The sequence below is a fragment of the Sinocyclocheilus rhinocerous genome, unplaced genomic scaffold (genome assembly GCF_001515625.1).
Source record: "Sinocyclocheilus rhinocerous isolate Xijiao unplaced genomic scaffold, SAMN03320098_v1.1 scaffold1079, whole genome shotgun sequence".
NCBI classification, from domain to species: domain Eukaryota; kingdom Metazoa; phylum Chordata; class Actinopteri; order Cypriniformes; family Cyprinidae; genus Sinocyclocheilus; species Sinocyclocheilus rhinocerous.
The window spans coordinates 136,648-161,836 of record NW_015650124.1 but is presented as its reverse complement, the minus strand read 5'-3'; the positions used below and the strand labels follow the sequence as shown (position 1 = coordinate 161,836).

At 35.4% G+C, this 25,189-nt stretch overlaps 2 protein-coding genes across 2 annotated transcripts; one reads left to right on the top strand and one right to left on the bottom strand.

Moving 5' to 3' along the window:
- Nucleotides 1-3,690: 3,690 nt before the first annotated feature.
- LOC107711531 (antigen peptide transporter 1) lies at nucleotides 3,691-13,827 on the bottom strand. The gene is made up of 12 exons (XM_016516517.1): nucleotides 13,755-13,827; nucleotides 13,580-13,636; nucleotides 11,743-11,857; nucleotides 11,137-11,267; nucleotides 10,025-10,230; nucleotides 7,791-7,988; nucleotides 7,156-7,284; nucleotides 6,773-6,961; nucleotides 6,344-6,517; nucleotides 5,861-6,020; nucleotides 5,058-5,194; nucleotides 3,691-4,154 (listed from the first exon to the last, which is right to left on the bottom strand). Exons 1-12 carry the CDS (start codon nucleotides 13,825-13,827, stop codon nucleotides 3,930-3,932), a joined length of 1,794 nt encoding a protein of 597 aa, XP_016372003.1. The 3' UTR covers nucleotides 3,691-3,929.
- LOC107711542 (neurogenic locus notch homolog protein 1-like) lies at nucleotides 13,701-24,945 on the top strand. Its single transcript, XM_016516531.1, has 11 exons — nucleotides 13,701-13,954; nucleotides 15,167-15,311; nucleotides 16,542-16,874; nucleotides 18,178-18,404; nucleotides 19,619-19,940; nucleotides 20,056-20,186; nucleotides 21,751-21,809; nucleotides 21,970-22,099; nucleotides 22,993-23,090; nucleotides 23,834-24,168; nucleotides 24,247-24,945. The coding sequence occupies exons 1-11, from the start codon at nucleotides 13,897-13,899 to the stop codon at nucleotides 24,749-24,751; spliced, it is 2,343 nt and encodes a 780-aa protein (XP_016372017.1). The 5' UTR covers nucleotides 13,701-13,896; the 3' UTR covers nucleotides 24,752-24,945.
- The last annotated feature ends 244 nt before the right edge of the window (nucleotides 24,946-25,189 follow it).

Sequence of the window (25,189 nt, the reverse complement as noted above, 5' to 3'; positions counted from 1 at the left end):
AACACAAATATTAATTAATTTTTTTTTTAAATACTGACCACAAACCTTTGATTATAGATGCAACTGATTATATACACACAGATACAATAGATGTGTAAGAAATAAATATTTAGCTAGCCTATATTTTTAAGTTTGTGTAAAAATATCCCAACAGTTTCCTTTAAATGCAACAACAGTTTTCTGACATGGTCAGCACAAATGTTGACAAATGCAGACTTTTATGTTTGAAACTCAAGAACATTGACCTAAATGTTTTAAAATGTATAAGTAATACTGCATCATATCACAACAATTAATATAATAATCCTTATGTAACTCCATGATAGCTTTACACAAAAACAATAGCATTCAATGTTGAACACTACTGATTTGTTCATCATTCGATTATTTTTCTTCCAATATCACAAATCATTGTCCTTATTTCAACAAACCGTTTACAAGGAATAATAACACATGCACTGGATTAGTCCATTTAGAAAATAAGTACTAACACATTCATTCAATAGACAATTCATCCCATGAGGGAAATTGTGCATTAGCAGCAAGACGAAATCATCAGTGCATAATAAAACACACTGTACGAAACTCTACAGTAAATGACATTCAGTCATTCAAAATGTGTTTGTAAACAAGCGTCCAGTGCATTCATGCCCAATCAGCACAGGACAGCAGCCACATGAATCATCCACCCCTCCCTATCCTTGCACACACATTTAATAACACAGCTCAAACACTTCAGATCGCTCATTCACGCTGCACTTATGCAAATGAACTGCATGCACAAGCACAATCAGACAGATATCTGCAAACCATGCAAAACACTGAGATGCATGTATGGAGCACTAGCATGCCGGTTATAAACTGTACCACAATGTAAACAGTTGGCACCCAATTACCACAGTTACTACTATAAAGCCATGATTTATTAATACGAGATATCATCGCAACAGTGTAAATATCAAGTTAACATAGCAACATGCCTGTTTGTATCAATAACTAAAGTGGTTACCATGGTGAGTATGTGTGTGTTACAGTGTAGCCCTTTAAATGCTGAAGATGGCGGAGGGAAATGATGCAGTACAGACCCACAACACAGTGATGCTCGCTGCATGCTGTTATTTTAATAGCTGGGACTCATTTAAAAAGACGCAAGGCAGTTTTAACATGAGTTACATTCCCATTTTGAGGAGGAAAATGAACTTGTAAATAAACGCTCCCTTCCCTTCTGCTCATCCTTTGTGATATTAGGATCAGTTTATAGGCTCCGAAGGCACGCCGATAATACCTGTCAAGAGACGGGTTGATGGCCGCCTCCATTCGGATGGATCGGGGTTGTTTTGCGTTGCGGAATCCTGCGTTTTCGCCCCCGTTTTATTGTCATTCAACTCCTTATGCTTAAGTTACCCCGCGCCGTCCAACGAACAAATGGCGCCTTTCAATTTCCGCTCCAGGGTTTTTATATGCGAACGCCACTGACCAATCAGAATTCGTCCCGCTTCCGAAGCTGGTTTCTTATTGGTTTAGTGTCAAGTCCTTCCGCAGCGCTAGAACCGCCCATGTACATTGTGGTCTGAGGGAGTTTATTATATATGACTCACGGTTTCCATCTAGTGATGATTTTGTGAGGATGATAAAGAAACTAAACGAATCTTTGACTGTTTTAATAACTAAATAACGTTATTTATAATATTTTAATAAAGTTTATGAGAAAAACTACTATAGAATTTATTTAGCATGTTAATTAAGCTTCTGACTGAACGCATGGTTAAATTACTTAAAACATTTTCTTTATTATATTTTGAAAGATCTAAACAATAGTTCACCTCCAAGTTTCATATTCATAAGCAAATATTTCCCCTCATAACTTTTTTTATTTCCTACTGATCTCGAAAGCTTTTTCAACCTTTAAAACTTTTCAATAATAAAATGCATTTCTTTCTGTAAAATACTTTCTGATTGACCTATTAAACTTTTATTTTGTATGGATGTGTGCTACAGTGCAAGTCTACTTGAGTATGTGTTATTCTAGCACTATAGGATTTTTTTTCAATGATCAATGGTCCCAAAATATCTTAGAAGAGTATGAAAAGCAAAATGTCAACAATTATGGACATTCTTTAAAAAAAGTGAATTGGTAGCACTTTCTTATTATTTTCATTAATAGATCATTATCAAACATTATTGGGCAAACACATAACATGTCCATAATCAACATCTGTTAAGCAATAATGTTTTAAAATACCATATTAATGAAAGTTACAAAGTTACATGAACATATCAAGCATAAAAAAAAACACAAATACCATAACCAAAACAAAAAAAGACATGGTTGAAGTACTTTGCTGGGAAAGTGTATTACAAGTGATTTACTAAGCTCTGGCTAACAGTATATGGGTGAGTCTCAGGAAACATGTCAAGAACAGGACATATTTTATCCAGAAATAAAAAGGAAAAGGATGAAAATGTGTTTAAAGAAAATATTCCTAATTTTAATTTAATCCTATTTTTAAATAATTTAAACAAATGTAAAAAAAAAAAATTTAAATACACATGTGCAATTTAATGCTATGCATTACGTAATACATGGGAAATACAATACATGTCCAATGGTTACTCTCGTAAACGCTATGAAAAATAATATGTGTGTAGTAGTTACTTTTTGTGCATATTACAAGGCATTGTATATCATTCTGTTCATTCTTCTTAAAGGGGTCATATGATGCCCATTTTCCACAAGTTGATATGATTCTTTAGGGTCTTAATGAAAAGTCTGTAACATAGTTTGGTTAAAATTTCTCAATGGTAGTGTAAAAACACCTTTTTTTACCCTGTCAAAAACAGGGTAATTTCAGATCAAGCCGTTTTTGTAGCATTTCCCTTTAAACGTTAATGAGCTCTGCTGACCTCGCCCCTCTCTTTCGAGCTGCCTAGTCATCGTGTCATTACAAAACATTATACTCACTTCTTCTGTAGATGAGGCTGGATCATGAATGATTTGCGGGAACATAGACGCATTTAGGCAGATCGGGGACGCATTCCCTTCAGAAACAAACCACATTTCAGTTCAAACAGCTTGTAAAAGTGCATGTAGCATCCTATGACCCCTTTAATGAGAATCACCAACGGGAGAAACGAGAATTGTGAAGCTCAAAAGTAAACCACATTATAGTAATGCGAGTTGGGGAAATACGAAAAATTAAATAGGTTCCCTAAAAATAGATTAAAAATAATATATGTGTGTAACCCCTCTCACCCGGGTCCTCACCTCCACACTTCGTTCTCGTTCCGAGTGGGTCTTGAACCCGGGTCTCCGGCATGAGAGGTGGACGCACTAACAAGGAGGCTAAAGATCGCAGCCACTAGCGCCAGTCGCTAGTACGTTTCTCGAGATCAGGGGGTGAAGCTCAAAAGTAAACCACATTATAGTAATGCGAGTTGGGGAAATACGAAAAATTAAATAGGTTCCCTAAAAATAGATTAAAAATAATATATGTGTGTAACCCCTCTCACCCGGGTCCTCACCTCCACACTTCGTTCTCGTTCCGAGTGGGTCTTGAACCCGGGTCTCCGGCATGAGAGGTGGACGCACTAACAAGGAGGCTAAAGACTGCAGCCACTAGCGTCAGTCGCTAGTGCGTCTCTCGAGATCAGGGGAGTGAGGTTTTACCTGCACAGCACCTACTCGCTGGCCTCCGTTACATATGCAAAAAAGAATTTTCTTTTAATGTAGTAGGAAACCTGGACATATTTTAGTGAGATTCACCCATATCTTTTCTCGCATTTTTTGTGATATTTACACCTAATTTAAAAACACTAGCAGCATTTACATAATTGAAAAGCTGAGAAATATGTGCTAATGGAGAAAAAATGCAAAGATTTGTCATCTGATTTGTGCTGGCTCAGATTAAATGTAGAGCAGCTGGTCTAGATCATTGGCCGGAGTTTGTAACATCTTCTGTGTTGCGATGAATTGAAGTATTCTGTTGATTCACGAACTCTTCATAGAATCCATGCTTGGCCAGCAGTTCTTCATGGTTCCCCTCCTCGGCCACTTCCCCGTCTCGGAGGAAAATGATATGATCTGCGTCTTCCACGCCACTCAGTCTGTGAGAGATGAGCAGCACCGTACAGTTCTTCTGCAGAGCGCTGTACACCTGAGAAGAACCCAAGATCAGGGAAAATCACATCCAAGGAGACACTAATCAAAGACAGAGGAGCCATCATTTCTACCAAGCAGCCATTTTATCAAAATAGATTTAAAATTGTGTAGCTGTAAAAAACTAAAACTTCAAAAAGACTTCTAAATGAACATAGAAAAATAAAAAAAAGAACAAATATCTATTTACCCACATATATTTTGCTAAAAAGTATTTTAATTATTTTATATGATCAAAATTAATAATTAAACAGTTATGAACAGATTCAGTGTCATATTTTTCAACTGTAAGAAATAAAACTACTAAAAAATACTTACCTACATATATTTTACTAACAATATTATGCAAATTCATCATTAAACAGATCAATTCAGTATTTCAATATTTTTCAAACTTAGGTGATATTTGGTATAAATAGGTATTTGCTCTTAAATGGCCTTTATTTTTTTTAAGGGAACCAGCATCTCAACCATGTGGCCATTTTTGCAAAATAAATTTAAAATGATCAGCTACAAAAAATATATATTTACCCACATTTATTTTACAAACATTTGCATTTAATATGATGCAAATTATTCATTAAACAGAGTTTTGAATAGATTTTTTAAGGCAGTTTGAACTGATTCACAAAAATGAATTAAGCTTATTACTACTGAACTTAAAATCAGATGCAAATCACAAACATTTGTTAATAGTGATATGCTCTTTAGTAAACTTGATGGCCAAATTGAAAAGCGATTTTTCATGAAAGTTATTCCAATAAAACGTTACTGCAATATTCATAATGCAGTGTAATGCAAAGTTATCGCACATGTACCGTGAATATTCAATACATCACCCAGCCCTAATATACGGATGTGGGCTTTTCCAAATCGTTTCAATCAGGTGTTCTCCTCTTACCCTGTGTTCACTCTCGGTGTCCAGGGAACTGGTAGCATCATCAAGCACAAGAATCTGCGGTTTCTGAATCAGAGCTCTGGCGATGGCGATACGCTGCTTCTGACCTCCGGAGACCTGACCGCCCTTCTCTCCAGCATCTGACCAACACAAAACAACATGTGTTACTTTCTCAAACAACCTTTAAACTTTAAATGCTCACCAAGGATCCTCTGCAGTGAATGGGTGCCGTCAGAATGAGAGTCCAAACAGCTGATAAAAAACATCACAATAATCCACACCCCTCCAGTCCAGCAATTAATGCCTCGTAAAGAGAAAAACTATGTGTTTGTAAAAAAAAAAAAAAAAAACTATCATTAAGATGTTTTTAACACTCAAACTGTTGCTTCTGGCTAAAATATGAGTCCTCTATTCATAATAGTGCCTTCTCCAGTGAAAAATTCGGAATCAGGAGAGAAATATGCACAGATAAAGCATAGTTTACGAGTAAAAACTGTCCAAAACCGTTCTAAACAAATATGTTGGAGGACTTTGATGTGAGAGGACAACAGGAAATTGACTTTTTCAGTGGATGAAGTGTTATTATGAATTATGGACTCGTATTTTGGCCAGAAGCAACGGTTTACCAATAAAAATTCTGACGGCACCCATTCACTGCAGAGGATCCACTGGTGAGCAAGTGATGGAATGCTAAATTTCTCCAAATCTGATGAAGAAACAAACTCATCTACATCTTGGATGGCCTGAGGGTGAATACATTTTCCACAAATGTTCATTTTTGGGTGGACTATTACTTTAAGACTCACCTGTGTCATATCCTTTAGGTAAATTGTCAATGAAGTCATCTGCATTGGCCAGCTTGGCAGCAGCACGCATTTCTTCATCCGAGGCATTTTCTTTGCCATATTTGATGTTTTCCCGCACTGACCGAGCAAACAGAACTGGCTCCTGTGACACCACACTAATCTGAAGAGGGTGGAGATTAAACAAGGTCAGCAAACAAAGAATTCAGACAAAGAAAAAGTCACTTTTATTTATTTATATAGATGCAGCTATTAGTACAGTCTCAGAAAAAAGGTACAAAAGCTGTCACTGAGGTGGTACCCTTTAGTACCATTTAGTACCCTTATGTACCATTTAGGTACTAATATGTACCTTATAAGGTACTACTATGCACCCTTTAGGCATAAATAAGGTACAAAAGTGTACCTTTTCAAAGGGTACCACCCCAGTGACAGCTATTGTACCTTTTTTCTGAGTGTACTGTATATAGAAAAGAACAGGATTACCTTCTCATGTAGATATTGGTCCTTATACTCCAGTAGTGGCTTCTGGTCCAATAAAATCTCCCCATTCTGAGGCTGGTAAAATCTCTCCAGCAAACTCACAATAGTGCTTTTTCCAGAACCTGATGGACCCACCAGAGCTGTGATCTGGCCTGGCTTCAGCTCAAGAGAAATGTTCTAGACAGACCAGCAAAAATAAATATATAAATATGTATACATATTGTTTAATATTTTACAATTTTAATATATATATATGTTTTTTGCCATTACAGTACGAAGACTGATAATTTTTCATTGCAATAAAGTAATGAAAATATTTACGTCTTTCATTGTCACAATGCAAAACAGACTTAATTTTCTTTGAGCAAAACATGATTTCTTATTTCTTTTTTTTTATTTTGTGAAATATAACTTTCGATTTTCGATACATACCTTTAGCACATCTGTGTCCGGTCGTTTCGGATAAGCAAATGTGATATTTTTGAATTGCACATGTCCTTTCAGACTTTGAGGAGTGAGGGATCCATCAGGAGGAATATCAGGCTTTCGGTCCACGTACTCAAAGATTTTCTCTGAAGCACCGACCGCCTTCTTTACATGCGGCCAGTATGACATCAGTACCTGTGATAGAAGAAGCATTGGTTTAAAGCCACAAAAGCAAACTAAAAGTGGTGTTTTCCCTTGCAAAATTTGGGTGTTGGGGGTACATGCAGAGCATTCCTAAAGTTTAATACTAAGTGTTCGGGGTTGGCTTAAACAGTGATACTTGTTTAGCATGATGCCTGTAGTCAAACAGACAGCATCTGAAGTCTTACCTCCACAGCTGATGTGAACTGAAGCTCATACAGCACAAAGGACACCAGATCACCACTACTGACATCACTTCCTGTCACAAGCCGCCCTCCATAGTACAGTATACTGACTTTCAAAGCCAGACTGGACATCTGAAAAATGCACATTTGATTTCAAACATTGACTTCAAGATGCATTAGACATATAGTGTAGATATTCATGCAAACTGCTTTAAAATACAAAGCAGTTTTCTAAAGCAGAGGTACCCAAGGTTTTTAATAGTCCAAAGGTTTTTAATAGTCCAAAAATCAAACTTGATTGAGGGCCGTTGGGTCAAATGTTCATGTTGTTGCATTATATCCAACTATATTATATTAAAATGTATTACATTTTGAATCATTAATCTATATAATATATGGGTTTCACTTTCTGAAATGAGTGACAAAAACTATTGACCTTTTTCATGGTATTCTAATTTTTTGAGATGTACCTGTATATTGTTTTTTTTTTTTTACATTTTAATGCAAAAATAAAACAAAAAACGTTCAAACAAATATATACATTTTAAATGAAGATATGCTTCAATGGCATATTTTATTATTATTTTTTTTTCCTTCCTCTTGTGATATGGTCATCAGTGTACCAATAAAACACTTACACTATTGGTCCAAGTTGAGGCAGCATAACCTGCGGCTTCCACTTTATTCAGGGCATATGTGTCCTCTAAGCACTTCCTGTACCTCTCGGTTTCTCCATCCTCATTTGCAAAGCTCCTCACTGTCTTCATGGAAGAAAAGGTTTCCGTGGCAACATCATTGGCCTTGGCGAGAGATTCTTGCACTTGTACAGAAAGTTTCTATGGGAAAAACATTATCACACATAAACACAAATGCTCTCGATGCACTTGATGAACTAAAGAAAACCACCAGCAAATTTGAAGGTATCATTAGAAACATCTGCACACCCAACATTAGGAAAAAGCTGCTTCATTTTATTTCAGTCACATAAAATTAATCAAAAATAACCTATTTTTAATGCACATTCTTTGTCTTTTTGTACATGATTTATTTCCATAGAAGTCTTAAAGGGGTCCTATTATGCTATTTTACAAAGTCTAGATTTTGTTTTGGGGGGGTACTAGAACAGGATCTCATACTAGGTTGTTCGAAAAACACATTATTTTTCACATATTTTACATTATTACAACACCTCTCTCACCAGTCTGGCATGAATGGCTCGAATAGTTCCTGTATCAAATGAAGGCCCGCCTTCTGAAATACGAAATGTGCTGTGATTGGTTAGCTGGGCCAGTGTGTGTTGTGATTGGTTAGCTGGGCCAGTGTGTGTTGTGATTGGTTAGCTGGGCCAGTGTGTGTTGTGATTGGTTAGCTGGGCCAGTGTGTGTTGTGATTGGTTAGCTGGGCCAGTGTGTGTTGTGATTGGCAGCTCCCATTCGTCGATATTTGTGATATCACTAATCCCGGAAAATATGCGTTGTAGTCCAAAAGAGTCATTCGTTGTAGTTTTTGAACAGTGATTTCTGTTAAATAAAATATCTCCTTTTGAAGTGGCCTTTGAGCTTTGTAAATTTGCAGATCTTTTTTATGCTCAGATAGCAACATTACAGACTAACTAAAGTTGAAAAAGTGAAAAAGCATAATAGGACCCCTTTAAGGCAAGACACTACAGACAAAACCATTGTTTTTTTTTATGCACTGAAATTTGGGCTATTTTGCTTCCTGTCTTCTCTCGGACTAGTGGAAAGAAAACATTCAAAACAAATGCCTTTTTATTACATTTTCTCTATTTTGTCTGTCAATTTTAATTACATATCTTTAAAGGCTATTTTCTGAAAATTAAAAAAAAAAAAAAAAAAACTTTCCCCTCATACATAAATCAGTTTCAGCCACTTACATACACCAAATTTTACAGTTTTATTTATTTTTTATTATTATTCCATATTCTGAAGATTTTTACTGTGGATTTTTTACACAAAATGAAATAAGAATTTTGAACCTGCCTTATTCAATGTTCATATTTTTGTTCTTGAAATGTATGTAAATTATGTCATATTTAATTACACAATGCCCCTTTTGCAAATCTAAACATAACATTTAAGAAAACTTCTAATACAAAGAATAATTGCCTTATACTATGATTAATCAACTGAGGAAATATGTGACCATGGACCACAAAACCAGTCTTAAGTGTCAATTTTTCGAAATTGAGATTTATACATCATCTGAAAGAATGAGTATAAATAAGCTTTCCATTGATGTATGGTTTGTTAGGATAGGACGATATTTGGCCGAGATACAACTATTTGAAAATATGGAATCTGAGGGTGCAAAAAAATCTAAATATTGAGAAAATCGCCTTTAAAGTTGTCCTTAAAAGTTGTCCTTAAATGCATATTACTAATCAAAAATGAAGTTTTGATATATTTACGGTAGGAAATTTGCTAAATATCTTCATGGAACATGATCTTTACTTAATATCCTTGTGATTTTTGGCATAAAAGAAAAATTGATAATTTTGACCCATACAATGTATTTTTGGCTATTGCTACAAATATACCCCAGCGACTTAAGATTGGTTTTGTGCTCCAGGGTCACATATGGTGATATCTATTAGCTAAAATATTTACCTATTTATCTGTGGTTAATATGGTAATTAACAGTGTCAATTATTATATTAATTATAAAAATGAAAGTTTATTACTCAAAATGATCATGCTTTGACCAAATCATGACTACATTTTGAATGAGAAAACTTAACTACTATGCACTATAATGGAAAAAAAAAAGATAAATAGCACAACAAACTCTTTTTAAGAAAACTCTCTTTCAGCCTACAACCTCGTGTATGACTTTAAATATATATTAATCCTACCTGGTAAAACTGGCCTGAAAATTCTGGGATGATCCAGATGATGGGGAGGCCGAGTGCGGTGAAGATGGACAGCCTGGTGGAGAGCAGCAGCATGGAGCCGAACAGGAAGATGACACGCATGAAGTACCACATGAGCAGACTCAACTTCTCACTCAGAGACTCACTCATGGTGTTGGTGTCGGTGGTGATGCGAGATACAATGTCCCCTGAACAGGAAACCATGATTGTGACAGCATGCATTAAAGATAGCAACAGTTATCTGATAAAAGAAACCAGTGTTCAAAAACCAGCACTAATAAGGCTATGTTCACACTTGGCATCTTTTTTGAAGCAAAAAAACATCTTGGGCTATGTTCACACTTGGCGTCTTTTTTGAAGCTGCCAGCGTCTGTTTTATATGATAATCCTACGGAGTAAACCGTGTTTTCAAAAAAGTCCTGAGCGCTTTTTAAAACGCCACCGCCGGCGTCTTTTCTGCAGCTCAGAGCGTCTTTTCAAGTTGAAAACCGTTAACTTCAAAAGGCAACGAAAGAGCCAACTTTTTACTCTTTCTCGACATTTCTGCAGCACACAGTGCTAGGCTACTGTTGCAGCTGTTTTTATAGCAACAAAAGACGCCCTCGGCTGCTATTTGTAACCAAAATGCTTCCAGTTGTTTATTTTAATAAAAAAAGCGCTCTTGTCAACTTTTTCTTGTCAAAAAAGACGCCAAGTGTGAACACGCCCTAATTGATTATGTTTGCAGTTTTACCTGTGGAAGCTTTATCGAAGAACGCAATATCCTGATTCAGCACAGACTGGAAGACGAGTCCTTGGATGGACGTGTGTCCTTCCTGTATAATGTCGCACACCCACAAACGTCATTGTGAACCAACATTCTCCTCCCCGTTAACTTCAAAAGCCAACGCAAGGGCCAACTTTGGCCCTTGCACCACATACTAGGCTACTGTTTTAGCTGTTGTTATAGCAAGAAAAGACACCCTCGGCTGCTATTTGTAACCGAAACGCTGCCAGCTTTTTATTTTACTAAAAAAGCGCTCTTGTCAACTTTTTCTTGTCAAAAAAGACGCCAAGTGTGAACACGCCCTAATTGATTATGTTTGCAGTTTTACCTGTGGAAGCTTTATCGAAGAACGCAATATCCTGATTCAGCACAGACTGGAAGACGAGTCCTTGGATGGACGTGTGTATTCGGCTCATGGTGATGTTGTAGATCAGGTCACACACAAACTCACACACAGCACTGCAGAAAACAGGTGGAAATCCTGAGGTGTGCATTTCTCTTTAATACAGCTGAGAAGCTGTTTACTGTTACAGTATAAACTGTAATATTGTGAAATATTATTACAATTTAAAAGGAATGTTTTCTACTTGAATATATTTCAAAGTGTAATTTATTCCTGTGATGCAAAGCTGAATTTTCAGCATCATTACTCTAGACTTCAGTGTCACATGATCCTTCAGAAATCATTGTAATATGCTGATTTGCAGCTCAAGAAACATTTCTTATTATCATAAATGCTGTAAAAAGCTTAATATTTTTGTGCAAACCATGATATATTTTTTCAAAGTTCTTTTATGAATAGAAAGTTCAAAAGAAAATGTTTATTTTAAACTTTATAAATATCTTTACTGTCACTTTCGATCAGTTTAATGTGTCTTTGCTTTGCAGTGTCTTACTGAACAGTGGTGTAAAAGATTGTCCTTCTTGGTCTTACCTCATAATGGTCATCAGTGTCATGACAGTGATAGCATGGTTAAAGGCCTCGGGTTCATCTTCATTCATGATCCAGTCTGTCATTTTTCCAGTGTAATGAGGAATCGCCATTTCACCTGCAGGACAATATGTATGCAAATTTGCATGTTAACATTCATGTCTATATCTTCTAATTTGCTTACAGACAAAAGATACAAGATTTATGATCAGTGGCCCACATTATTCTGCAATCAAAACATTCAAATGTCTTATCTCTGTAGAGAAGAATCAATATGTTCAACATAGTTGCTGAAAAGTCCTGAAACGTTTACTGCGTTTGAAAACTTGGCATGATTTTGTGTACTGAACAATTATCAGAGCAAACGTAACCAAAGTGAAACTAAAAGTAACATTAGATCGCATTTAACTTTCTTTCATTTCTCAGACTATAGTTTTAAATGACACTGTAGGCTAGATTTCAAGGTGATTATTTACAGATCATAAAGCCATAACAGACATGTCATGTGAAATGATTTTTTTTAATGTCCAGTAAGAGAAAAACTGTAAAAAAAATAATAAAAATAAATAAATTATATATATACATACAGTGGTGTGAAAAAGTCACCTGTTCGCAATCAAGAAATCTCTTAAATAGGACCTGCCTGACAAAGTGAAGTAGACGGTGTTGAGTTTCTGAGCGCCTGCTGCTGACGGTTGGAAAAATGCGTCTTTGACCGCTGCGACTCGTATCGCTGTTTTTTAAGGCTCCCGCGTCATGAGTGCAGCGTTTTAAGACGCTGTGTTGAGTTAAAAATAGTTCAGCATTTATGAACCGGTCTCCAGTGTCTTCACTGTTCTCTTCACACACGTTGCGCAGCGCGTTGCGTGCGCATCCCTAAAAATGTTACCGAGCAGTATAACCTAATTAATATTCATAAATATTTAGTGTAACCAAACCGCCCTGCCCATAAAAGCAGGATGAAGATAAGTGCAACAAATAATGCACAGTAAATTTGCTTTTTAGAATTGGTGCCCTGAATTTATATAAGTAACACTGAATAAAAAAATACACCATCAGACCATCCTCAGTTTTGTGGCAAGCTAAGACCAACCACCTTAGGCTAGTTTAGGCTCTTTTTTTTTAGTAATACAAAAAAAAAAAAGTAATTACAATACTTATTTCTGTCTCTCTGTGTCTTGCTTGCATAACTGCAGAAATTACAAAAAATAAATAAATAAACAATAACTATTATTAATAAATAATAGTATTGTTTTTTCCTGTGATGCGCAGCTGAATTCTCAGCATCATTACTCCAGTCTTCAGTGTCACATGATCCTTCAGAAATCATTCAAATATGCTGATTTACTGCTCAAGAAACGTTTCTTACTATTATCAATGCTGAAAACAGTTGTGCTGCTTAATACTTCAGTGGAAAACATTTTTTAATAATACTTTGATGAATAGAAAGTTCAGAAGAACAGCATTTATTTGAAATATAAATATTTTGTAACATTATAAATGTCTTAACTGTCAGTTTTGAACAACTTAATAAAAGTATTAATTTCATATAAAAAAATCTTACTGATCCCAAACTTTTAAACAGTAGTGTATATATCCGTCTTCAATGGACAAGCTGCTGAAAAAAGCGACACAAATGTGCAGGACTTTTAGCAGGTATATAAAAATGAGATATTATGTCTAGTTTGAACACAAGGAAGTAAAGGTTTTTTTTGTGTGTGTGGTATTGTTCAATTGTCCTGTCAAATTTCCTTCAACACAATTCATGCAGTAAAATAATTCATAAACAGGTCAAACTCCTGCGATAATACCGACCTTTCAGATTCACACACACACACACTCGCTCCTATTCTTTTCCACACAGTGGCAGGAAGTCGTCCAGATATCCGCCGTGCTTCTGAAAAAGAATGAGGGACAAATTCAGGGAGGGAGCTGTTGAGGGTGTAGACATGAACGTTCACACACTTCCCACAGTATTACTGAACTGATAATGCTGCATCCATAATGCAAGAAACCATCCAAGACTCCCTGAAGACATAAGAGCAGCCTCAAATGAGAAGACACCAGGTCTTGGTCTTGGTGATTCATACTCGAGGGGGTTGCTGTGTCAAATCAAGAGGAACTTGACTAACTCCTGACTCGTGTCTGTGTTCAGAGATGCACCTGACTGTGAGATTCTCCTTCATCGTATGGACTCTCTGCAGAGTATCTCAAGGTGAGTCAAATTCAGTTTCCTGTGGACAGAACTGATGGATGAATGAATAGATGGACACAGATGACTGCATGATGATGTGATGATTGCTGGGGTTCTAATGACCCACTTACTATCTCTACCACTTACTAGCTGCAAACAAGACAGGAATAATATATAATATTCACTAATTGTTTTTATAACTTGAATTTGAAGGCAAATGGTTAGAAATGTGATATTAGATATGTATTACATATTTATTAAATTAAACATTAACAAACAAGCAAATTAATTAAACATTCTATTCTCATTATTAATTTTATTAGTATTATTAGTTTGTTTTTTGTAAAAATCTGTAATATTTCTGAAATAAAATCTAAAATATTTATTGGCTGTAACATTTTTTTTTTTTTACTTTCAGGTTTAATTCCCAAACTTTGGTGTCAGACCCACAAATTAAATATATTTTTATTGAAAAAAAAGCATATTATAAAAAATATAATGTTCTTGTGTGTGTGTGTGTGTGTGTGTGTGTGTGTGTAAGTCCATTTGTATTTTTTTTTTGTATTTTATGTTTGTCTGTCTATCTATCTATCTATCTATCTATCTATCTCCATATGTACTTTCTGTATTTTGCTGTACAGAAAAAAAGTTGATTAATGAATAGAAAGTTAAAAAACAGTATTTATTTTAAATAGAAATCTATTATTTCTATTTTAAATAGAACATTTTGTAACATTATAAATGAGTTGTAAATTATTAATAATAAATGACTGAAACTTTTGATCAGTGTAATGCATCCTTCCTGAATAAAAGTAATAATTTCATTTAAAAAATATTACAGACCTCAACTTTTTTTTTTTAAAGTAGTGTATATATATATCCATCTTCAATAGAGAAAATGCTAAGAGAAAAATACAATTGTACAAATTTTTAGCAGACATACAAAAATAAGATATTGATCGCTACAGTAATGCCCTCAGCCTTCATCCACTCCCATTCCACCCCATTTCCTGTTGCTGTTCGACGCTTCTGGAAACTTCCTGTTTGTGTCATGCCCCTCGTTTCCTGTTTCTCCTGGAATTCAGGTCAAGGCCCCGCCCCTTCCAGCCAGGATAATACTGAACATCTTTAGTGATGTGGGCTCTTTTGATAGCTCAAAAACATGCTTGACATTGCTACTCTACTCGTTTCTATAACATGATAATCATACTTACTTTTGCTTTCCCTTAAAAGCCTCCCCTAGTGATCCATACAGCAGCTGTATGGCAGGAAAAACGTGCCAGGCCAAGTTTGGGAATGGAGTATGTGATCAGGAGTGCTCCACTTCTGACTGTCTGAGAGATGGATTCGACTGCCTCAAAGACAAAGGCATCTGCATGTAAGAAACCAACGTGAAGCATGCTAATATCACATGAAATATCACATCAAGTTGTGGAGGAAGTACACAAATCTAGTACTGGAGTAAAAGTACAGATACCCTAACAAAATATTACTCTAGTAGACTTGAGTATTAGTACTCAATTTTACTCGAGTAAAAATACAAAGTACTAATCAATAAATATTTATTTAGTTTTTTTTAATTTATATACGTTTAGATATTTTATAGCCCTACTGCTCAAAATACCTGGGGAGGGGGGCCTATCATACACTATCAAAACATTAAAAATATATTAAAATAGCAATTTAGGTTACTGAAACGTCATGTGTCCAAACAATTGAAAAAAAAAAAAAACTTAATATAACATATATAGTATTTAGAAACGAGGAAAACTTACCCCGTTGAGACGGTGATACACAAGTGTGGACGTGTCCACATTCAAGCATTTCTTACAGTTGTGGGCTTAAATAGCTCAACTTTTTACAGCATATTTAGTTTGCAAACAGCTCAGTCGTGACCTAAATATGATTTTCATTTACAATAATAGCCTAAATCCTAATATTCGGCATTAGTAATTTACTTTTCTGACTGTCTGACTTTTCTGACTCAAGCTTCGATGACTTGTGAATTCACTGACTCGTTAACTGGAGACTCGCTCTGACCGGATCAGCTTTGAATCAGCGAGTTGTTGACTCGGGAACAGCAGCAATCCAATCAGTTCAATTCGTGAATGAATCGTTCGAATCGATTCGCGAACAGATTTAACAGGTTCATTGAGAAGAATCGACTCGCTCGCGAATCGAACACCGGAATCGCGTCTCGGAAAGGTTGGCGATTTCTCCAGCTCAAATTAACGAGGAACGACGTGTTTTTAAGAAATATGGTGGAGTAAAAAGTACAATATTATGCTTTGGAATGTACTGAGGTAAAAGTAAAAGTTAGGCCTACTTGAAAAATGTACAAGTAACGTAAGGTCTACAAAAACGAAGTAAAAATACTACGGCCTTGGAAACTCGATAAAGTATTATTTGTCATAAATAATTGTAACCACAATTACAATGCATCAAATTACGTGCCTTAAAAAGTATAAAGCATAGCAGGATACCGTTGTTATAATTAGGCTATTCACGAGAACCTACAACTGATATGCACATGAATTTATTGCAATGCAACACGAATATTTATAATTTGTTATATGCATGCTTGAAGTAAAATGTTTTGTTTTCTCAGTCTAGGGCATATTCATTATTGCCGAAATCATTATGACAACGGCCACTGCGACCAGGGCTGCAACAACGCCCCCTGTGGGTGGGACGGCTCGGACTGCCACAAAAAGCAGTACCCCATCTGGGCCAAAGGAAGCCTCATACTGCACACTAGAATCCCATTCCAGAGGGGTCAGATTCAGAACAGCTCTCTGTTATGGCCCTTAAGCACTGTCCTGCAGACCAGCGTCAAACTCAGAGGGATGGCACCTCTCCAGCCCACCACAGACCTACTTACAATGGACACCCGACAGCTCGCCGAGCTGTACGCTCAAACACCATCCTATGACAGCAATGGGTTAGTGATACTGTCTTATGTTTTAATTTAAAGAGGTCATATTCTACATTTCAAGCTTTAAATTAAATTTTATTTTATTTTAAAATATTAAATATTTTTAAATAATATAGTTTTTATTTTAAATTTTTTATAGTCCATGTTAATCAAAGGTTTATGCATAAAAAATACTCATAATATAAATAAACTAATAAACCTAACTATAAAATATACCTATAAAATAATGTTAATAAGTTAAAAAGGGCCATATTCTACATTTCAAGCTTTTAATTTTTTTTGTATTGTTTTTATTATTTTTTATAGTCCATGTTAATCAAGGGGTTATGCACCAAAAATACTCATAATATAAATAAACTAATAAACCTAACTATAAAATATACCTATAAAATAATGTTAATAAGTTAAAAAGGGCCATATTCTACATTTCAAGCTTTTAATTTTTTTTGTATTGTTTTTATTATTTTTTATAGTCCATGTTAATCAAGGGGTTATGCACCAAAAATACTCATAATATAAATAAACTAATAAACCTAACTATAAAATATACCTATAAAATAATGTTAATAAGTTAAAAAGGGCCATATTCTACATTTCAAGCTTTTAATTTTTTTTGTATTGTTTTTATTATTTTTTATAGTCCATGTTAATCAAGGGGTTATGCACCAAAAATACTCATAATATAAATAAACTAATAAACCTAACTATAAAATATACCTATAAAATAATGTTAATAAGTTAAAAAGGGCCATATTCTACATTTCAAGCTTTTAATTTTTTTTTATTGTTTTACATTTTTTTATAGTCCATGTTAATCAAAGGTTTATGCATAAAAAATACTCATAATATAAATAAACTGTAAAAAGCATAAAATATAACTAAAAATAACATAAAATAAATCATTTAAAGAGGCCATATGCTACATTAAAAAAATTTTTTTATTCATGTTAATCAAGGGATTATGCACCAACAATGCTCATGATATAAATAACCCATAAAGAAAAGGCAAAAAAAAAAAAGTAAAAATAAATCATTTATTTTTGCACAGCTACTTTCCACCCTTTCTGTGAGCCTCTCTTGGGATTGCTTTTAGATTACTTTAGGTAAATGAACATAGTTTTGATTGGCTAATCTGATTTAATACAATTCAGTGTTTGATTTTAAGGCCGTTTTGTTTTACTGTTAGTTAGATATTATTTGTGACTGCTCTTCAGTAATGATATCATACAGGTATTGCATGTCTTTTCAGTAATCAGTGGTCTGTTTTTCAAACGTGTGCTGACTGCATGCATATTTTTTTGTATTACAGGTCAGTGTTATTCCTGCAGCTGGATAACAGACCCTGCTCCCGTCTTCCCTCCACCTGTTTCCAGTATGCCGTCGAGGCTGCACACTTCCTGCGTGCCGTCCTGGCACAGAGTCATGCCTCGTTTCCCACGATCCCAGAGATCCTGGCGGCTGTGATCAGTGTACGTGGAGTCGATGAGGAAATAGGAGCCAGAGAGGAGGTGAAGCTGCCAAAGGAGGAGCGCAATGGTTTGTTTTCTTTGTACTTTGCCAAAACATAAGCATACTATTCAGACACTTACAGAAAGTTTATGCAAAATTTAAATTCTGTTATTATTTACTCTCTATAGTTTCAAACCATTATGCCGTTATTTTTCCTGCATAAGGTGTTATTGTAGTATTAGTATAATATTTTGAATTAGTATTTATTTGAGTTAATTTTTTCATCTAAAATTTATTTTATTTAATTTAAAGAGCCCATATTGAACATTTTAAACGTTTGTTTTACTTATTTTATTTACTTATTTAAACTAAATTTTAACATTTTAATTTTTGAATTCACTTTTATTTTATATTTTCAGTTTTTTATTTTCATTTCTATATAGCTTTATTTTTATTTCAGTTTTAGTAATTTTATTACTTCAAATTTCAGTTAGTTGCTAAGAGAATACATTTATAGGTTTTTAGGTTTAAGTTTTTCATCTTTGTTTTATTTAAAGAGGCCATATTCTACATTTTACTTTTATTTTACTTATTTTATTTTAAAACTAAATTTTATTATTTACATATTATTATAGCATGTATTAATATTTTGAGATTTTATTTCGATTTTATTTGTTTATTTATTTTAATATTTCATTTTAATTTTGGTAATTTGTAAAACTGGAATGATTTGCACAAAATAGTTATGTGCGTTAGTGCTTTTTACATTTTTACTAGATTTTAAAAAATGTCTATAGCTTTAAATTTATTTCAGTTTTAGTACTTCAATTTAAGCTTATTTCAGCTAACTTCCAAGACAACACAAATTTTCATTTCATTATTTTTAAGTTGTTCATCTAATATTTATTTCATTTTATTTCAGCTTTATTTCAACAAGAACAACAATGCTGTCAAACAAAAAAGCAGCAATATATTTTTTTCTTTTTTTCATAATAACCATGACTGTTATTTCTAATATGACAACAACAACAAAAAGCACCATAAAAGTACTCTTCTGAAACAATACGATAGCTTTGTGTGAGAAATGAACTAAAATTGTAATCATTATTCACTAATCATCCTTCCCTCTGCTAAATATGTGTGTTTATCCCCTGCTGATTAAAAAGTAACTGCTTAAAGTCACTGCAAAAGATAAGAGAGTTTTAGAAAAGTTAGTTGTGAGAAATATCTAGAATTTAGCCTAATGTACCTGTTTTCTTGTATTCCTGAGCATTATTTAGTTGCTAAATGTCATGTTTCAGTTCATGAAGCCTCTCCTGCCTGGATGTGGCCTGTGGTCGGTGTGGCGACGGGGCTCGGTGTGGCGGCTGCCGTGATCATCACGGTGGTGTTCCTGTGGTTAAAGAGAAGAAGACAGAGACGAGGAGGAGGAGAGCGAGTGCGTCACAGATCCACGGTGACCGACAGCAATAACGGCAGCAAGGCCTGGTCCCGCCGCTCTGAGGAGAAGAGAAGCAGATCGGGAAGAGATAAAGACAGAAATGGGACGAAGACAAACAAGAAAGGAAAGGAGTCAGGAAAAAGACGTAAGGAGCCCCTCGGTGAGGATGCGATCCGTATGCGGTGAGTCTGATGTTCAAAGGAGCTTGAGGGTCTTTGAAGAGTTTTCATACTGTGAGTGAGTGAGGAAACCGTGCTAATGGGGAGGAATTGTCCGTGTCCTTTACGCTGATTATAGACCCCTGAGGAAGGAACTGGACATCGGAAGTGACACCGATGTGACCCAGAGCTCCATGGAGGACATCAACAAGACCATCTGTGACCACAGATCACCAGACCAAAAACAGTTCAAACAGCCCCGCATGCTGGGTGAGACCTGCTGGAATGAGAAGGCGAAAAATGATATTTCGCAGTGTTATTTATGTGTTTGCTCTAAAATGACAAAATAGTTTTGTTTTTTTTAAATTTGCGAAACCATAATTCTGGCAAAAAAGCCAAGATTCAACAGATTACATTAAAATGTAGTTAGTAAATGTTAATTTAGTTACTCTCTCTCTCTATATATATATAATTTATATATAAAAAATATTATATTTATATATAAATATATATATATTTTTCATTTTGGAACAGCCAAGCAGATTCAAAAGATTACACAAAACAATATAATGTATAATGTAAACAATGCAGTTAGTAAATGTTAATTTAGTTTCTCTCTATATATATATAATTTATATATAGAAATATTATATTTGTATATAAATATATATATTTTTTCAGTTTGGAACAGCCAAGCAGATTCAAAAGATTACAGAAAACAATATAATGTATAATGTAAACAATGCAGTTAATGTGATTAAATCAGTTTTACTTTATTTATATACTACTATTAATGTATTGTATTGTTATTATTATTGTTTTAAATTTGCTTTTATTTTTATATTTTCAGTTTTCATTTAAAATTTAGTTTAGTTTATGTTTTAGTAATTTTGATGTGCTTTTGTCCTTTTTAATATTTTATTAGACTTTGCTATTTAGCTTTATTTTTTATTTCAGTTTTATTCATTTTTTTTAACTTAAATTTAACTTATTTTAGTTAGTTACCAAGGCAAATTTTAAGTTTAATATTTATATTTTATTTTCATTTATTTATTTTTTGCAACTTCAATTAACAAAGACTATTTTAAAAGCAGAGTTTTTGGATTCATTTAGATAATATATTAAATGAATCTGTATAAATATATACATCATTTTTTTACTAAAACATTTAAAAGTATGTAAATGCCATGTGGGAACTTCTGTGAACATTTCCGAGTGATGATTCCAGTAAATCTTTCAACAGATTCATGTTGAAAAACCTGTTTTACATCCAACCTTCGAAATCATGTGTATCTGAATAACATTTGCATATTAGTTTCAATGCATCATGAATGGAGAAAGTGCCAATTCTAATCATGCATACTATTAAGCACAGATGGGAGGAGAAATTTAGTTAGTTACCAAGGCAAATTTTAAGTTTAATATTTATATTTTATTTTCATTTATTTATTTTTTGCAACTTCAATTAACAAAGACTATTTTAAAAGCAGAGTTTTTGGATTCATTTAGATAATATATTAAATGAATCTGTATAAATATATACATCATTTTTTTACTAAAACATTTAAAAGTATGTAAATGCCATGTGGGAACTTCTGTGAACATTTCCGAGTGATGATTCCAGCAAATCTTTCAACAGATTCATGTTGAAAAACCTGTTTTAACATCCAACCTTCGAAATCATGTGCATCTGAATAACATTTGCATATTAGTTTCAATGCATCATGAATGGAGAAAGTGCCAATTCTAATCATGCATACTATTAAGCACAGATGGGAGGAGAAATGCGACTCCGCTACTGTGCTTCAACTGTGTTTCTCTGTTATACCTTTAGCTCCCCCTAGAGGATGGGAAAGAAATGCGGTTCCTACACCTCAAAGACCACCAAGAAATGTGAGTTTATCTCATTTGAACAATCTGCCTGCACATTTAAAAACGTATTATACTACAACGCTCATGATATCTGTTATTAAAAAGATTTCTGCATGCTGCATCCTTATGCATTTGAAAAATTCTCTCTGTAGAGCTGATCATTTGTGCTGTCTTCTCTCAGGCCGCTCCGGTGCAGTGGTGCGGTCCGGACGGCTCGGTCGTGCTGATCCGAGCTGTCAGAAGCGGGCTTGACCGAGTGGTTCTGGAGCTCCTGAGAGCCGGAGTGCCAGTCAACAACACCGACCACACGGGTAAGAGCGCCATTAACCCTTGCATGTGGAACGAGTCCCTTCAATCAATGTGGTCTTCAAGAATACATTACAGGAATAGTTTTTGTTTCTTTTGCAGTTGGGGAGTAATGTGTTTTGCCCTTTCTGGTTTTGTCTTTGTCACTGTCTCTGTCCTGTCCTGAACTCCCCACTGCCGTCCTCTGTCTCCTCCTGCTTCCCTCACACGTCACTCCAGCACCCCTGATAAACACGTCTGATTCAGAACACAGTTAATGTGCTGTAGCGCCCGGTCAATGTGGAAATAATGTATTAACCTTCCATGCCTCTGTTTCTCTCTCTCTCAAAATGTTCCCTCTTTTATTGTCTCGAATGTTCGCTTCCTGTTTTCCCTTCTCATAACACATGCCTGCATGTCTTTTTTTTTGGCTTCGTCCACTACTTTCTGGCCCCTCTGTGCGCCACAACACGCCATTTCCTGATCACCCTTGCCCTGTTTGTTGTCAATTCCTTCTTGCATCTCTTCTCTCTCTCTCTCTCTCTCTCTCTCTCTCTCTCATTCTATTTGTTGTTCACTTTTGATTGTATGTTCCAAATCTGATTGTTTGTGCGATTTATAAATGTATAAAGGCCCAACGTTTGAAGTGACATGAAGGCGAGTAAACAACAACAATATTTTCATTTTTGTGTGAACTATTACTTTAATAAGCATTTAATGGCCCAAAAACATAGTTAATACGTCCTTATGGAATGTCACAGAATATTAAACTGCAGAAAACTTGGCAACTCTAGCCCATAGCACTAAACTGTCTGCTCTCTTTAGCCAGCTAGCATATATCAGCTAGAATTCCCTTTCATTCTTGCATCTCTTCTCTCTCTCTCTCTCTCTCTCTCTCTCTCCCGTTCTCTTCATCCAGGGAGATCTGCCCTCCACTGGGCATGCTCAGTAAACCACCTCCCATTGGCACGGACTCTCATTCGCTACGGTGCTGCAGTGGACTTACAGGACCATAAGGTAAAGAAAAAGTCACCTTTTTTTATAACCAATCAAATAAATCAGGGTTATGCGCCATTCAGAATTTGAATTCCGGTAGATGGATGGATGGATAGATGCACCCTTGGTAAATATGTGCAAAGGCAGCTGTGAAAATAAATCTGCATCGTTGATCTTTTTGATCTTTCATTCAAAAAATTCTAACCTTTCATTGAAGTAAAACAATTGAAAGTGGGGAGAACATTTTATGATGAAATAAATGTTTTTCTCCAATGCATGCTGGCCACAATTATTGGCACCCCTAGAAATTCTTATGAGTAAAATATCTCTGAAGTATATTCCCATTCATATTTACATTTTTTAGCACACCAGGGTGACTGACTAGGAGCATGAAATTGTCCAGCCATGATTTCCTGATCCATAGAATTGTAAATATGAGGAACACAAAGGACAAATTCCCTTAATCATCCATCACAAGTAAAACCAAAGAATATAGTTATGATGTGCAGAACAAGATAGAAAGTGGCTGTAAGAAAAGAGCTAAAGCATTGAAAATCCACCATCAGGGCACTGTAGATAGATAGATAGATAGATAGATAGACAGACAGACAGACAGACAGACAGACAGATAGATAGATAGATAGAACAAATGGTTGAATGATTTATATGTAGATTGAATGATAGAGAGAATGAACAATAGATTGATGAATGAATTATCATAATCCACCAATAATAATGGAATAAAATTATAATTTTTTCTATAGGGTGAAACGGCTTTGTTTCTCTCGGCTCTCCACGGTTGCTATGACACCGCACGATTCCTGTTGCTCAACGGGGCCAATCAAGATCTCTCTGACTGCAAGGGGTGGCGGCCACTGGATGTGGCTCGAGAGGGATTACATCATCAGGTCCTCGAGCTCCTATTGGCTCACAGAGTTCACAAGGCGCCAGTTCCTCTAGATCCCGCCACTGAGGTGCTCTGGGACGATCGCACGTACATCTATTCTCCTTGGGTCGCTTCACCTCCATGTCTGCCCGGAAGAAGTGCCTCGTTTTCGGGGGTCATCAGTCACAGAGGGATGTCAACACCTCCGCCTACGTAAGTCAGCTCTGCAGCTGTTCCTTCCAATTGCATATACAATTTTACCAGCATGTTCTCATGTTTTGTTTTCAACAGTGATTGGCAGATGGGAAGAACGCAATGCTCCTCCCCCCAGAACTGGCGTCCAGCCCCCAACCAATCAGCAACGGCATTGGTCAGCCCCAGGATTCTTGGCCGCCCATCTCGGCCTATCAGCACTCTCCAGGAAGTAACATCAGAAGCGGAGGACGAGGAGAGGGAGATGACCCAGGACGTTACTCGAGCGGCAACGCCTCACTTCCTGTCTCCACAACCCGCACCTCGACAGCGCTCGTTCTCCTGTACCCAGCATGCACTGAACCGTCGTTCCAGTGGCAACCAATCAGAGCTGTCCGTAGCTGTGCCAGCTGAAAAAATAGCCAATGAGCATGTAGAAATAGTGATCGTGCCACACCCGAGAGAAGCGGCCAGCCAGTCAGAGAGCAAAACCACAGGGAACAGCCTCAGCGCAGCTCAGATGGAAAGTATGAGGAACTGCAACTCCAAAATGAGTGAGCGGGTCAGTAATGAGCTTCCCGTCATCATTCAAAGCAGCATGTGAGCGAAGATACAGAGAAAAGAAATTAGACAACTCGAAAATGCATAAAACTGTGGTTTACAATTTCTCTGTTGACTATTAAAATAATCTAATATTATTGGCAGAATCTCAGGAAAACTTGTCCTCACCCCAAAAGCAATTCAAAATTTGCATGAAGAAAATAAAGTCTATTTAGAACTATTTTTTAGAACTTCCTTTTGCATTTTGACATTATTTTCAGGACAATAAAGCATATTTTTCTCCTTAATTATTCCCTCATAAGTGTTATATGTTTGGATGTTTTGCTTTATTGTAATTTAGGGTTTACTTTACTCTAATACAACACAAAATATACAAATAAAAAAAAATCTTTATCACTACAGTAAGTGAGAATTCGATTTTTTTAACTTACAGTAATAGGAAATTTTCATGAAAATAGGGACATCATAATATATAATAAAA

What these genes read in the sequence shown, in the direction of transcription:
- LOC107711531 (XM_016516517.1), bottom strand. Translation starts at nt 13,827, where the DNA reads ATGAATCACCAAGACCAAGACCTGGTGTCTTCTCATTTGAGGCTGCTC. An exon ending in ACACTGATGACCATTATGAG is followed by an intron (nt 11,268 to 11,742) that starts GTAAGACCAAGA and finishes TGTTTTCTGCAG; the next exon opens with TGCTGTGTGTGAGTTTGTGT. An exon ending in ACCTAAAGGATATGACACAG is followed by an intron (nt 5,195 to 5,860) that starts GTGAGTCTTAAA and finishes TGTGTTGGTCAG; the next exon opens with ATGCTGGAGAGAAGGGCGGT.
- LOC107711542 (XM_016516531.1), top strand. Translation starts at nt 13,897, where the DNA reads ATGCACCTGACTGTGAGATTCTCCTTCATCGTATGGACTCTCTGCAGA. An exon ending in GAGGATGCGATCCGTATGCG is followed by an intron (nt 19,941 to 20,055) that starts GTGAGTCTGATG and finishes CGCTGATTATAG; the next exon opens with ACCCCTGAGGAAGGAACTGG. An exon ending in CAAACAGCCCCGCATGCTGG is followed by an intron (nt 20,187 to 21,750) that starts GTGAGACCTGCT and finishes TTATACCTTTAG; the next exon opens with CTCCCCCTAGAGGATGGGAA.